Raw genomic sequence first — 16,356 nt, 5'->3', positions numbered from 1 at the left:
GAGATCAAGTCACTCTTTAGACTCCAGCTGCCTGTATGCAGCATAGCAATGATCCTGCAGCCACAAACCTACTAAATCCCCTAAAAAGGTCAATAACAGATCCCTGCACAAAGGTTAACCAACCTCTATACTCTATTAAACAAAATATCACATATACAGGCAAAAGAGACACAGGCCACAGTCTATGCAGAATGAGGCACCACCACCCCTGTGCCTCCAGCAGGATATACATAGTCAGGAATCCATCTTAAAGGGCACAAATGCCAAGTTACTCTCCATAAAGACACATATATATATATATATATATATATATATATATATATATAGGTATTTAGTCAATATCTGAATATCCCACTGTGGAGGCTGCAGCCAACTATAAACAAGTAAACAAGACAAGGCAAATATTGTTTCTATGTATCCAGCAGAAGTAACACTGCATTGGGGCAACACACAAAAGGGTTAGAATAAACAGTGGGCACCCCCAGGGTACAGGGGATGTGGCAGATATAGGCTCTTCTGCTCATATGTATGGGTTAATGTGGAGAATGTTTTCTCCTAGAACAAGGACAAGGCTGCACAACCTCCCCCAGCAGCAGAGAAATGGCTGCAGCCCTTTATAAGGAAATAAAGTGTGTGGGACATGCAGCTCCACACTTCTACCACACACTAGTCAGTGATCTGCCATCCATACTAGCATTTCAGGTTACCTGGGATCTGCTGAGGTTTTGTCCAGTGCTGCCAGGGCTTAAAGCTGGGTGATTTCTTTGTTGTGCTCCCCAGCCTGTGTTTGCAGCTCCATACTGGGACCCCATGTCTTTGCCCATGCCCATGCTCCCTGGCTGTTGCTGACTCCCTTGGGTGCTTGGAGTCTGTTGTTGGGGGGCAGTGGGGTTGCTGTAGTCAGTGTAGCTTCCTCCATAACTCCTTATCATGGGGCTTGGGGATGTCAGGAGCTGGTTTAGAGTAGGGGTGGCCCCTGAAGGGTGCTGGTTTTGTCCCTGATAGCGATGGAAGCTCCCTGCACTGGAAGCACTGGGTGTTTTGCCATGGTTGGCACCCCTCTCCCCTATCCTCATGCTGTTGCTGCTGTTATTTGGGGTGCTGGAGCTGGTCTGCCTTGGGGAGCTCAGTACCCCATATACAGTGGCTGAGCTGCCATAGCCCCCCGCCCCTCCTCCTGCAGCAGCAGCAGCGGCCCTGCTGTATCCCTGGTAGTGGTCATACTGGCTGCTGCCATAGGCTTCATGGGAGTTCTGTATGGGGTCCATGGTGCTGCTGGGGGCCGCAGATCCAGAGTGCATCATGCCCATACCCGGGCTTTGTTGTCTGCCATGTTGATCAAAGCAAGGCCCTGCTCTGGTTGCTGAAGCACTGCCATAATAATTATTAAACTCAGCTGAGGAGGAGGAAGAAGAGGAGGAGGATGAAGAGGAGGAAGATGATCCAGCGCTGCCAATGTTATTATTACTGCTTCCTTGCTGTTGCCCCCCTGGCAGCATGGCACGCTCGTACCGGCTGCCCATGGGCTCCCCAGCCATCATCTTGCCCTGCAGCTCGTCCTCTTCTCCTGCCTTGGCCGTCCTCCTGGGCTGGGGGTCGCCCTGTTCCTTCCCTGCTGGATTGCAGCCCTCTTCTCCCCCAGCAGACTGCTGATTCTCCATGTCTGATGCCTCACTGCTGCTGCCTCCTCCGGGGCTGCTGCCTTTATTCGGCGGAGCTGGCTGCTGCTGCTGCTGGGGCGGATGGCTGGGGTGGTGGGGAGGGTGCTGCTGCAGATGCTGGGGTGCATGGTGATGGGCATGGTGATGAAGTGGGTTAGCAATGGGTGCATGATAATCCCCACTACTAGTGCTCTTCAACTTGTGATTGGGGACACCAGCAGCCATCTCCATAGGCTGATATTGGGGGGAGGCTGCCAGGCTCCTGCCATCCTTCAGTCCCGCATCTGAGCTGCTGTTATTATTGTTGGTGTTATTACTAGAGGAGGATAATGAGGTGGCATTGGCCATGTTCATATCGTGGTGGTGGTGATGGTGGAGAAGGTGGTGGTGGTGGTGGTGCAGGAGGTTGTGGTGGTGGAGGTGATCCCCGTTATTGTTGTTGGGTGCTCCATCTCCTAGTCCAGGTATAGATCCCGAGCCTGCCCCTGTGCCCCCAGGGTTGAGGTCCTGGCTAAGCCCAGGAAGAGTCTGGTTTTTCCCCTTACTGTTGGCATTGGTGGTCGGAGCAGCAGCTGAAACCACTTGGGCTGCCATGATCATTGCCACATCTCAGTCAACACTAGACAGCACTCCACAGTATACAGAAAGAGAATACACTGACAGATTCCAAGGAGAACGTCCCAAACAATCACTGCACACCCCTCCCGAAGTGCCTGCTCCTCCGGGTACCGATCCTGATCCTGCCGCTGATCCTCACGACTTCATGCTGAAACTTTCCCGGATGCAGCTACATACACGGCTGGCTGCGGCTATGTGGCCCGGCATGGCTTGTGAGCAGCTCTAGCAACCATTCTCCACTTCTTTCTGATTACAGAACACATGGAAAACCCGGACTGGATGAGGCTGCTCTCCAGCTGCTGGAGCCGGGCTGCTGAGTCTCTCCAGTGCCCAGCAGTGCCCTGGTGCCTGTCACACACTGCCAGCCTCCCCTTGTCCCAACTCCACACAGGCAATGGGGCAGCTGCTGGGGACATGTGATTGGGTGCACCTCAGCTCCCCTGTCTGCTCTCTCTTTCTCCTCCACCCCTCCCTTCCCAGGGAAACAACAGGAGGAGGAGTGGTTGCAGTCTGCAAGAGGAGAAGGCTTGTGGGAGGGAAAGCTGGGCCATCACTTAACCCCCTGTCTGCTGGAGAGCACAGCTCCACACACTGACTCTCTAGCAGTACCTTCTGATGCTGCTGTCCTTGGTGCACAACTAGAACTATTGCACTGTGTTTACTAATAAATGCTTCTATAACAACAGAATCCTTGGGGAGTGTATTTGTACATTACATTGGCTGTTATGAAAACAATAAATAATCCAATGTTATTTAGATTCTATCTCATACAGCAGTGTTCTCCAACCTGTGGCTCTCCAACTTTTTCAAACTACAACTCCCATCATTCCCCGACAGGCAAAGTCGTCCTGGGAGTTGTAGTTTTGCAGCAGCCTGCTGGTTGGGGAACACTTTAACCCCTTAAGGACTCAGCGTTTTTCCGTTTTTGCATTTTAATTTTTTCCTCATCACCTTCTAAAAATCATAACACTTTCAATTTTGCACATAAAATTCCATATGATGGCTTATTTTTTGCACCACCAATTCTACTTTGCAGTGACATTAGTCATTTTACCAAAAAATCTACGGCGAAACGGAAAAGAGATTCATTGTGCGACAAAATTGAAGAAAAAATGCCATTTTGTAAATTTTGGGGGCTTCCGTTTCTACGCAGTGCATTTTACAGTAAAAATGACCCATTATCTTTATTCTGTAGGTCCATACAATTAAAATGATACCCTACTTATATAGGTTGGATATTGTCGTACTTCTGAAAAAAATCATAACTACATGCAGGAAAATGTATACGCTAAAAATTCTCATCTTCTGACCCCTATTACTTTTTTATTTTTCCGCATACAGGGCGGTATGAGTGCTCATTTTTTGCGCCGTGATTTGAAATTTTTATCGGTACCATTTTTGTATGGATCAGATTTTTTGATCGCTTTTTATTCATTTTTTTCATGATATAAAAAGTGACCAAAAAGACGCTATTTTGGACTCTGGAATTTTTTTTCGCGTACGCCATTGACCGTGCAGTTTAATGATATAGTTTTATAAATCAGACATTTCCGCACGTGGCGATACCCAATATGTTTATTTTATTTACACTGGTTTTTTTTTATGGGAAAAAGGAGGGTGTGATTCAAACTTTTATGGAAGGGGTTAAATGACCTTTATTAACTTTTTTTTTCCACTTTTTTTTGCAGTGTTATAGCTCCCGTAGGGGGCAATAACACTGCACACACTGATCTTTTACACTGATCACTGCAAAGCCATAGCTTTGCATTGGTCAGTGTTATAGGCAGTCGATTGCTTAAGCCTGAATCTCAGGCTTGGAGCAATCAATCGCCAATCGAACGCGACGGAGACAGGTGAAGGGACCTTCACTCGCATGCTAGCTGATCGGGACATCTCGATTTTATCACAATTGTCCCGATCAGCCCACCTGAGCTGCCGGGAAGCTTTTACTTTCATTTTAGACATGGCGATCAACTTTGATTGCCGCGTCTAAAGGGTTAACAGTGCGCGGCACAACCATCAGTGCCACACGCTATTAGCCCAGGGTCCGACCCGGTATGACGCAGGGTCACAGCATGACCCCGCGTTATATACCGGGAGCCGGGCGTACAGGTACGCCCTGCGTCCTTAAGAGGTTAATAGAGTGCCACATAAAGCAATTCATGGTATTGTACAAGCTGGAAATTGTACAAGATGCACTGGAAATTTACGGCCCGAATGGTAATAAGCCTTTCAGGGAAGAGTCATTTATGTGTCACCACACATGGCAGCAAAGGCATACATACCATAGCAGCAGACCATGCAGCTGTTATAGGGCCCTCAAAGCAGTGTTTCCCAAACAGGGTACCTCCATATGTTGCAAAAATACAACTCCTAACATGCCCAGACAGCATGCTGGGAATTATATTTTTGTAACAGCTGGAGGCACCCTGGTTGGGAAACTCTGCTTTAGAGAGTAGGGATCTGCCTTGGTTGGTCCTATTGCTTTCTATTGGTAAGAAACTGTAGAGCTCCTCTTTCCAGTTAGGCTGAGTTCACGCGGGCATTGTGCTTTGACCCCTTTAGGGTCTTTTCCACCTTTTGCGTCAAACGGACCCTGAATGAGTCAGTTACATCATTAGGTCCCAGTAAGGCACCTTTCACACTACCGTTATCCTTCTTTAAAAACCTCCATCATAAACTCCCGTCAAATAGTCCTGAAAACGGCCATCAAAAAATCCAATTCATGTCAATGGGATTTTTTGACCATCCTTTAGCATCAGTTATGTCCCGTTCTGACTAACATCCGTTATTTTTGATGGCACAAAAGACGGTGCATGCACAGTGAAATAACGAATGTTAAAATTTAACATTAAAGTCTATGGGAAACAGATGTTTACAAATGACATCCGTTATTGTCTGTTTTTTTTTCCGTTATTGCTACTGAGCATGCTCAGTACAGCATCAAAACCACAAAGTCACATGGAAATAAAATAATGGACATAAAATAATGGACTATATATATGTCAGGTGTCTGGTATCTTACAGGAGTTGAACAAAGAAAAAAAACAGGACATGCACTGTTTTTTACGCCACACAACTCCCAGAGGTGAATATTGACCAATGGGTCTTGGAAAGCAAAGGGAAATAAACTCCAGAACTTTCTGTCTTGAGGGGGAAAAATCAGACACCATAATAGCAGAAATCAGAAAAATGGCAATAATGATTAAAAGCAATGAGTGAATTATCAGTTTGTAAGTTAGTGATTATTTAAATCCATAGATCAGAATGAAAAAAATGAGACACACAGCAGCCCCTGTTAGGCCAAGATGTCGCAGCAACTGCAAATTGGTGCAATTTACCTGAAACCTTGGCTGATTTGCAGTAAAATCTGATGTCCAGTTTTCTGCCGCATCTTGACTATAAAAGACAGGGAACACTACACATGCCTTAAATTCTTGCTCCTTTGACAATGTTAAAGCTTCCACAAACTGTTTCCTTGCTGGAGCTTCATTTGTAGTGCCAAATACAAAAATGAGATTTCATCTTTGGAGAAAAAGGAAAGTCCTTTGCAAAACTTGCTTTGCTTTGGTGAAGTCTTTTCTGTACTGTTAGGATGTGATCCAATCCTGCCCTTGGCACTACATATATAGTTCCTTTCATGCAGCAGTAATGTACTTGTGTGCATTGGCAGAACTGTGGGCATGGAGCCTGTAAGATAACCCTGTGGCTCTGTACTATGGAGCCATAGGCAATGTATATGGCACCATTCCTTTATATGACTGTGTATTAAGTAACTAACTCTTCAAAGAATGGCCACTTCCATAATATAATAGCCCAGTGTTAGGCAATGTTGTCTGGAGTCCTGCATTAAAATCCAACTATGTATAAAATCTGGTGTGATGAGGGCAGATGGAATTACCCTAGGGGAAGATGGTATTAACCCCTTGTATTCATGATGCCAGGGTGTGGTTTTACCTCTATACCACCAGAAGGTATACCGCTGGATACTGGGATAGGCATGGGGGCAAATAATGACTCCGACGCCAAGTTACAGAACAATGGTAGCTTTACTGAGTCCGACAGGTGTAACAGTCTTAACAGCTTGGCTAGATCCACGGATGTGACCAGGGACTTCAGAGACCTCAGGGCTTTCTGGGACTTGTAGTGGACTTGGACAATTTGATGCAGGGCCACACTGACTTGACACAGATTTATCTTGACTGACTTGACTGAGACTGACTAGACAGACTTCAACCCGTTTGTAGCTTACCAGATTTTGACTTCCAGTTTTGGGGTAGTGGACTTGTGGATTTGTGGCTGCGTGTTAGACTTAGGGATCCTCAGGACACCAGACACTCTCTCATGACTTGACCTCACTGCAACTCAGCTAAGCAGGAAAAGAGAGTGAGCTAGCTCCACCCAGGGCTTATATGGGGGAGACTCTGGAGGGGTCCCATAGGTCACCCTGTAGGTCACTGATGTAGGTATATAACAATATATATGTATATTACAATACAGAACATAGGCACTGCTTAACTAGTTAGGGAATATAGGTGAAGCGGGGGCCCAGGGGTCACTGAAAGGAGTCTGCCTGACAGGCCAGCAAGGGTACAAGGGTGCAACTACTGTACTGGACCACAACACTGCTTTACGCTTTTATTTTCTCTCCGTGTTTGTTTAGTTTTCCCCTGGATACCGGAGCCAGGTGCTGGTGGATTTGGGGCTCTATTGCGGTGAACTGATGAGCTAAGATAGCGGCTGGGAGGCCTCTTGCTTACTTCCATGCCTGCTGTATCACTGGTCAATGCTATGCTATGGCATAGCACTGAGGAGTGTAAGCAACCGATGGATTGGTCATAATAGGTCCCCTATGGAGTGTTAAAAAGTGTAATTAAAATATAAAAAAAACTTCTTTAAAATATGAAAAGCCCCTCACCTAATATAAATTGAAATCACCCCTTTTTCCCATTAAAAAAAACAAACAACCTTTTTTTTGTATCACCACGTAAAATATAAAATCATTGATCCTGTATGGACAACGGTGTGAAAATGACATTAAAGTCCAAAGTTGCAGACTTTTGGTCACATTACATCCCAGAAAAAATTGAATAAAAAGTGATTGAATTGTTACGGCGAGGACTCCGGACGGTCACACTGGCCATGAGTGCTCTCATCCTCTGTCCTCCGACGGGCCTGGGAATCGCATCGCGGGATGCACCCGCATGCGAATCTCAGGACATCACTCACCTCCTCCTTCTTCTGTTTTCTCCATGTCCCCACACCGCAAGCACATGCGGCCCCGCCTGCTAGTGCGCATGCATGCCGGGGCTCTGGAATTTATAGGGCCAGTGCGCCCTTAATTAGTATTTGCACCTGTCCCTTCTCTGTAAGTATGTGCACTTCCCTCCACCTCTTGCCGGATCTTTGTTTGCCGAATGCCCTAGTGAAAGCATTTATTGTGTCTTGCCTTACCATGTTCCTGACTTACCTGCTCCGTGACCTGACCTTGCTCCTGTGCTGCCTGCCTACTGACCTCTTGCTACGTTCCTGTTCTCGCTACTGTGCTGCCAGCCCTGACCTTCTGCTATCCTGACTACGAGTTGTCATATTCCTTCTGTACCACATTTTCTCCAGCCTGTGTGGGGTAGCGACCTGACATGACCCAAGCCACCATTCACACACACAGGCTCAGCAGATCCACTACCTCCTTGCCACTAACATGAATGGTACAAAAAAAAAGCTTTGAAGACTGAATTTTTTAAATTTTTTATTAGGGCCATAATAGGGTGAGATATGGTATAATCATTTAATTAAACAAAAGTTTAACTTTTAAATTAGTTAAATTATTCAGAAATTATGCAAATATGGGTTTGGGTTTGATTGTATTTTCACAGAAGAAAAATAACATATCAGTTTTACAAATATGCCAAGATGGCCTATGGTTATGTGGGAGATTTATCCAGATCCATATAGAGGAAAGGTTGCCCATGGCAACCAATCAGATTGCTTCTTTCATTTTTGACAGGCTCTTTCAAAAATGAAAGAAACAACCTGGTTGCTATGGGCAACTGAGCATCTTTTCCTCTGCACATACTTTCATAAATCTCCCTCAATATGTTTTTTGTTTTGCTGCACAATTTATGGTAAAATGAAAGGTGTCATTACAGTACACTTGGTCCCACAAAAATAAGTTTACACATGACTGTGTAAATGTAAAAACAAATAATTTTGGCTTTTGGAAGGTGAGGAGGAGAAAACAAAAATGCAAAAATAAAAATTGGTTGTGCCCTTAGGGGTTAAAGGGGTACTACCGTACTGACAACTTATCCCCTATCTAAAGGATCGGGGATAAGTTGCCTGATCGCGCGGGGCACGCAGCACACAGCACCCCGCTCTCATCAGGCCCCGGAGGGAACATCCGCTCCGGGTCTGATGCAGGGGCGGATCCAGAGTCTAGTCTCCGGAGGGGCACTATTAGAGAATTTTGCGTTGGTGGACAGAAAATAAGGTGTTGCTTAAAGAACTTACAATATTATTAAATGTATCCAGTATAATAATCAAATATACCAATTGCCACAGAATGGGAAAGGGCTAAAGAAGTTTTTACCATTTAAAACTACAGCTCCCAGTATGACCTAAGTAGTGGTGAGGTAATGCTGGGAGTTGTTGTTACACCCATCATTACTGCAAAACTTACAAGTGACTACAGCTCTGATGGGACAGTCAGGACTATACACAATGATATCAGTGACTACAGGTGACATCTTCTCTATAGTCTTTCCTTATCTAATTCAGATGGTACATACCACCAGGTCCAGCTAAATGTTCTCGCTGAAGAACTTGATGCCCAGACGGCTCTTCACTGTGTCAGCGGATTCTGATCCTCTATATGAAAAAAAGTATTATTATAATACTGCCAAACACCATATCCTTTGAATATAATTCTGACACACTGTACCCTCCGAATATACTACAACTCACTTTACCCTTTGAATACAATACTGCCACATACTGTACCCTCTGAATATAATACTGTCTCACACTGTACCAACTGAATATAATACTGCCACACATTGTACCCACTGAATATAATACCGACACACATTTTACCCACTGAATATAATCCTGCCACACACTGTACCCTCTGAATATAATACTGCCACACACTGTACCAACTGAATATAATACTGCCACACATTGTGCCCACTGAATATAATACTGCCACACACTGTACCCTCCGAATATAATACTGCCACACACTGTACCAACTGAATATAATACTGCCACACACTGTACCCACTGAATATAATACTGCCCACACACTGTACCCAATGAATATAATACTGCCACATACTGTACCCACTGAATAATACTGCCACACACTGTACCCAATGAATATAATAATGCCACACACTGTACCCTCAGAATATAATACTGCCACACACTGTACCCCTGAATATAATACTGCCCACACACTGTACCCTCAGAATATAATACTGCCACACACTGTACCCTCTGAATATAATACTACCACACACTGTAAGCTCTAAATATCCCTCTGAATACAATAACGTGATGTATTGTGGCTAATGAAAACCGTACTACCCCAGAAATTCCTTATACTCTGTGCCCCGTGCCCACACATATAACTATGACCTGTCCTGTTCCCCCTCATAATAATAATGCCCTCTGTCCTGTGCCCCTACCATATAATGCCCCCTGTGCTGTGCCCCTCACATTTAATGCCCCTGCAATGTTCCCCTCACATATAATGTCCCCCCCAATCCTGCTCCCTCAGGGGGCATTATAAGTGAGGGAAACAAAACAGGGGGGCATTATAAGACAGGGCACATTATATGTTAGGGGCACATGACAGGGGGGCATTATATGTGAGGGGCACATGACAGGGGGTTCCTCACTTATAATGCCCCCCTATCATGTGCCCCTCACATATAATGCCCCTGTAATGTTCCCCTCACATATAATGCCCCCTGTCCTGCCCCTTCAGGGTGCATTATAAGTAAGGGGCACATAACAGGGGGAATTATAAGTTGAAGTACATTATATGTTAGCGGCCCAAGACAGGAGGGCATTATAAGTGAGGGGCCCAAGACAGGGGGGCATTATAAGTGAGGGGCCCAAGACAGGGGGCATTATAAGTGAGGGCCTGTTATGTGCCCCTCACTTATAATGCCCCCCTGTCATGTGCCCCTCACATTTAATGCCCCCTGTCATGTGCCCCTCACATTTAATGCCCCCTGTTATGTGCCCCTAACTTATAATGCCCCCTTCATGTGCCCCTCACATTTGATGCCGACTGTTATGTGCCCCTCACATTTAATGCCCCCTGTTATGTGCCCCTAACTTATAATGCCCCCTTAATGTTCCCCTCACATTTAATGACCCGTTATGTTCCCCTCACATGTAATGCCCCCTGTTCTGCACCCTCAGGGGGCATTTTAAGTAAGGGACACATGACAGGGGGCATTAAATGTGAGGGGCACATGACAGGGGGCATTAAATGTGAGGGGCACATGACGGGGGCATTATACGTGAGGAGCCCCCCTGTCATGTGCCCCTCACTTATAATGCCCCCTGTCTTGCACCCTCAGGGGTCATTTTAAGTAAGGGGCACATAAAAGGAGGGCATTATAAATCAGAGCACATTATTTGTTAGCAGCACATGACAGGGGGGGCATTATAAGTGAAGGGCACAAGAGGGGCTAAAAGTGAAAGTAAAAGCTGCCGGTTAACTCAGTGGGCTGTTCGGGATAGCAGCGGCGAAATCGCGGCATCCCGAACAGCTTACAGGACAGCGGGAGGGCCCCTACCTGCCTCCTCGCTGTCCGATCGCCAAATGACTGCTCAGTGCCTGAGATCCAGGCATGAGCAGTCAAGCGGCAGAATCGTCGATCACTGGTTTCCTATGAGAAACCAGTGATCAATGATGAAGATCAGTGTGTGCAGTGTTATAGGTCCCTATGGGAGCTATAACACTGCAAAAAAAAAGTGGAAAAAAAAAGTGAATGAATATCATTTAACACCTTCCCTATTAAAAGTTTGAATCACCCCCCTTTTCCCATGAAAAAAAAAACACAGTGTAAATAAAAATAAAAATAAACATATATGGTATCGCCGCGTGTGGAAATGTCCGAATTATAAAAATATATCGTTAATTAAACCGCTCGGTCAATGGCGTACGCGCAAAAAAATTCCAAAGTCCAAAATAGTGCATTTTTGGTCACTTTTTATATAATTTAAAAATGAATAAAAAGCGATCAATAAGTCCTATCAATGCAAAAATGGTACCATTAAAAACTTCAGATCACGTCGCAAAAAATGAGCCCTCATACCGCCCCATACACGGAAAAGTAAAAATGTTATAGGGGTCAGAAAATGACCATTTTAATTTTCCTGCATGTAGTTATGATTTTTTCCAGAAGTACGACAAAACCAAACCTATATAAGTAGGGTATCATTTTAATCGTATGGACCTACAGAATAAAGATAAGGTGTCATTTTTACCGAAAAATGTACTACGTAGAAACGGAAGCCCCCAAAAGTTACAAAACAGCGTTTTTTTTTTCAATTTTGTCAAACAATGATTTTTTTTCCGTTTCACTGTAGATTTTTGGGCAAAAAGTAGAATTGGTGGCGCAAAAAATAAGCAATCATATGGATTTTTAGGTGCAAAATTGAAAGAGTTATGATTTTTTAAAGGCAAGGAGCAAAAAACGAAAATGCAAAAACGGAAAAAAAACCCGGCCTTAAGGGGTTAATAAGCACTGATCTACTTGATCAGCGTTAATATCCAGCAGTAGTCAAAAGAGCCTAAATTCATGAATTTAAACTGCCATAAAGGTTTGTTATAATGAAACAGTATCATAAAATGTAAGTAAAAGAATACCATGTAAAACTATGCATATTTAATAGTAAGAACAAGTTAAATCAATATTTCCTGTTGCCGATCAAAATTCTTCCGTGTATACACAATTATCAGGAACGTGCTGATAAGTGACACAATGCTGATAAGAAGCAATGAAAGAATATGAAAAATATTAAACTAAAGATAAGTAGTAAAGTCTTGATAAGCAGTGATATACAAATAATCATTGCATAAAAATAGAAAAAATATGGAAAAAATATATGAAAATGCTGTTAAGCAGCAAAATATTAAAAGATAAAAAACCAGGGGCATAGTTGAAAGGTTATGGGCTCTTTTGTAAATGTATGCAATTCACTCTTGAGTAAATACAATTCATTACTTTTTGTAATTTTTTTTTATATCTGTCCATAAATGTTTTTGATACATGTTTTTGATATGTTTCTCCTGTAATTGTCATATCACATTCCTTATTCCAAATGTTCCCTCTGCCCTCCTTATACCGATGTAACAAAACACCACTCCTATAAAATACCTATTCCCTGTCATGCCTGATGAAGCTGCTTTCCCCCAGCGAAACGCGTTGCATCTTGGGAAATAAACGACCTCGATTTTATCTGCTGTCCATTCTTTTTGTATCCTGCGCCATGCAGGGGCGGATCCAGAGTCCAGTCTCGGGAGGGGCACTATTAGAGTATTTTGTGTTGGCGGACAGAAAATAAGATTACGGAACTTACAATATTATTAAATGTATCATACAGTCTTAACCTTGTTTAAGACTTTTTGGCCATGCTCACATGTCAGAATAATAATCAAATATACCAATTGCCACAGAATGGGAAAGTGCTAAAGAAGTTTTTACCATTTAAAACTACAGCTTCCAGTAGGACCTAAGTAATGGTGAGGGTATGCTGGGAGTTGTTGTTTCACTCATCATTACTGCAGAACTTACAAGTGACTCCAGCTCTGATGGGACACACACAGGAGGATACAGAATGATATCAGTGATTACAGGTGACGTCTTCTCTATAGTCTTTCCTTATCTAATTCAGATGTACTTACCACGGGACTTGTTCCAGCTAAATCTTTGCAGAACTTGACGCCCAGATAGCTCCTCACTACGATTCTGATCCTCTATATGAAAACAATAATTATTATAAACCTGCCAGACACTGTATTCTTCGAATATAATACTGGCACATACCTTCTGAATATAATTCTGACACACTGTATCCCCTGAATAAACAACACACTGTACCCTCTGAATATAATACCACGACACACCGTACCCTCTGAATATAATACTATCATACACTGCACCCTCTGAATATAATACTACCACACACTGTGCCCTCTAAATATAATACTACCACACTGTGCCCTCTAAATTGAATACTACCAAACACTGCACTCTCTGAATATAATACTACCACACACTGTACCCTGTGAATATAATACTACCACACACTGCACTCTCTGAATATAATACTGCCACACACTGCACTCTCTGAATATAATACTACCACACACTGCACTATGAATATAATACTACCACACACTGCACTATGAATGTAATACTACCACACACTGCACTCTCTGAATATAATACTACCACACACTGCACTCTCTGAATATAATACTACCACACACTGCACTCTCTGAATATAACTTGCTGTGCAGTGCACCCTCTGAATAAAATACCCAAATTTATTGTTGCCCATAAAAAAAACGTACCACCCCAGAAATTCCTCATAATCTACAATATACTTCTGAAATACAAAACACTCTGTGCCTTCACATATAGTAATAATGCCCCATCTTGTGCCCCTACATATAATAATTATGACCCGTCCGGTTCCCCCACACAATAATGCCCTGTGCCCCTAACATATATTGCCCCCTGTGCTGTGCCCTTCACATATAATTCCCCCGTTCTATGCCCCTCACATATAATGCCCTCATCATGCGTCCCTCAAATATAATGCCCCCATCATGTGCCCCTCACATATAATGCCCCCCGTGCTGTGCCCCTCACATATAATGTCCCCTTTGCTGTTCCCCTCACATATAATGCCCCCCGTGCTGTGCCCCTCACAAATAATGCTCCTGTTATATGCCCCACACATATAATGCCCCCTGTGCTGTGCCCTTCACATATAATGCCCCAGTTCTTTGCCACTCACATATAATGCCCCGATCATGTGCCCCTCATATATAATGCCCCCATCATGCACCCCTCACATATAATGCCCCCATCATTCACCCCTCACATATAATGCCACATGCTGTGCCCTTCACATATAATGCCCCCGTTCTTTGCCCCTCGGGTGACACAAACCCTAGCAACACCACTGGCTGTGAGTACACAGCGTGTGAGCTGCGGGGTCGCGATCCACTGCAGGCCGGTGCGATGACATCACATCATCGCACCGGCGCCCGGAAATCCCGTCCCCGCGGCCAGCATACAGTAAGTACTAAGAGTATGCTCAGGGCCCAGGGGATTTGGGGCACAGGATGGGGGCATTATATATGAGGGGCGCATGATGGGGGCATTATATGTGTGGGGCACAGCACAGGGGGAATTATATCATATAATGCCCCCTGTGCTGTGCCCCATACATATAATGCCCCCTGTGCTGTGCCCCTCACATATAATACCCCCTGTGCTGTGCCCCCCCCACATATAATTTATATGTGTGGGAACAGCACAGGGGGCATTATATGTGAGGGGCACAGCACAGGGGCCCCCCCTGTCATGTGCTCTTCACATATAGTGCCCCCAGTGCTTTGCCTTGCAGCCCCTCACATTAAAAATTCCCCTAAGTTTTTAAATCCCCCTCCCCCCTCCTCCTGTACGATATAGTGCCCTTAACAGTGGCACATATTCTGTCCCCCAAATCCCCTGGGCCCTGAGCATACTCTTAGTACTTACTGTATGCTGGCCGCGGGGACGGGATTTCCGGGCGCCGGTGCGATGATGTGATGTCATCGCACCGGCCTGCAGTAGATCGCGACCCCGCAGCTCACACGCTGTGTACTCACAGCCAGTGGTGTTGCTAGGGTTTGTGTCACCCGTTGCGGTAGAAAATGGTGTCACCCCAACATGCTGGGAGTTGTAGTTTTGCAACAGATGGAGGCACCCTGGTTGGGAAACACTGACATAGATAGATAGGGAATATATATAGACCAGGGGTTCTCACCTATTTTTAGTGAGGGTCCGCTTATCCAGGTCTGGCATCCGGTAAAGGTCCAAGCTGTATGCTAATGCTTGGTGCACACCTAGCGACCTCAGCGCCATGAAGGCAATAGCAAACAACAACTGAAGTGTGGAGGATGTATAACCTGAATACTGCTGCACACTGTAACCACTGGATATAATACTGCCACACACTGTACCCACTGAATATAATACTGCCACACACTGTACCCCCTGAATATAATACTGCCACACACTGTACCCCCTGAATATAATATTGCCACACACTGTACCCCCTGAATATATTACTGCAACACACTGGGCCCCTGAATATAATACTGCCACACACTGTGCCTCTGGTATATTACTGCCACACACTGTACCCCTGAATATAATACTGCCACACACTGTATTCCTGAATATAATACTACCACATACTTTGCCCTGAATATAAACCTGCCACCCACTGTGCCCCTGGTATATTACTGCTACCCACTGTGCCCCTTAAAATAATACTGCCATTCACTGTGCCCCTGAAAATAATTCTGCCACCCACTGGGCCCCTGTTGTATTACTGCCACACACTATTCCCCTGCAACATTACTTGCAGAGGCTATGCTCTAACGCGACTAATTGTACCTCTGTGTCTCTTAAAACAATAAAATGAAGCCACTGTGCCTATAGAATGAATGACGCCACTGTGACCCCAGAATTAATGATGCCACTGTGACCACAGAATTAATGATGCCACTGTGACCACAGAATTAATAATGCCACTGTACCCACAGAATTAATGATGCCACTGTACCCACAGAATTAATGATGCACTGTACCCACAGAATTAATGATACCACTGTGTCCCACAGAAATAATGACACAACTGTATCCCCAGAATTAATGATGCCACTGTGCCCCACAGAATTAATGATGCCACTGTGCCTACAGAATTATGATGCCACTGTGACCACATAATTAAGGATTCCACTGTGCCCACAGAATTAATGATGCCTCTGTGA

General features: G+C 44.6%; 1 protein-coding gene across 8 annotated transcripts in view; it reads right to left on the bottom strand.

Annotated features, from left to right (window-relative positions):
• The window catches only part of ARID1B (AT-rich interaction domain 1B), a 405,450-nt gene extending 402,620 nt beyond the window's left edge, over positions 1–2,830 (bottom strand). For 2 of the 8 annotated variants that reach the window (XM_056567065.1, XM_056567066.1), the window contains exon 1: positions 708–2,828. In XM_056567065.1, coding sequence (XP_056423040.1) covers positions 708–2,261 — 1,554 coding nt within the window. In that variant the 5' untranslated portion in view covers positions 2,262–2,828. Of the gene's footprint in view, positions 1–707 lie in introns of all 8 variants that reach the window. The other 6 variants (XM_056567069.1, XM_056567071.1, XM_056567064.1 and 3 more) reach the window with 5 other exon arrangements.
• Between the last annotated feature and the right edge of the window lie 13,526 nt (positions 2,831–16,356).

The sequence above is a fragment of the Hyla sarda genome, chromosome 3 (assembly GCF_029499605.1).
Source record: "Hyla sarda isolate aHylSar1 chromosome 3, aHylSar1.hap1, whole genome shotgun sequence".
Taxonomy (NCBI): domain Eukaryota; kingdom Metazoa; phylum Chordata; class Amphibia; order Anura; family Hylidae; genus Hyla; species Hyla sarda.
The sequence above is the reverse complement of the archived record's forward strand: the minus strand, read 5'-3'. Positions and strand labels throughout refer to the sequence as shown.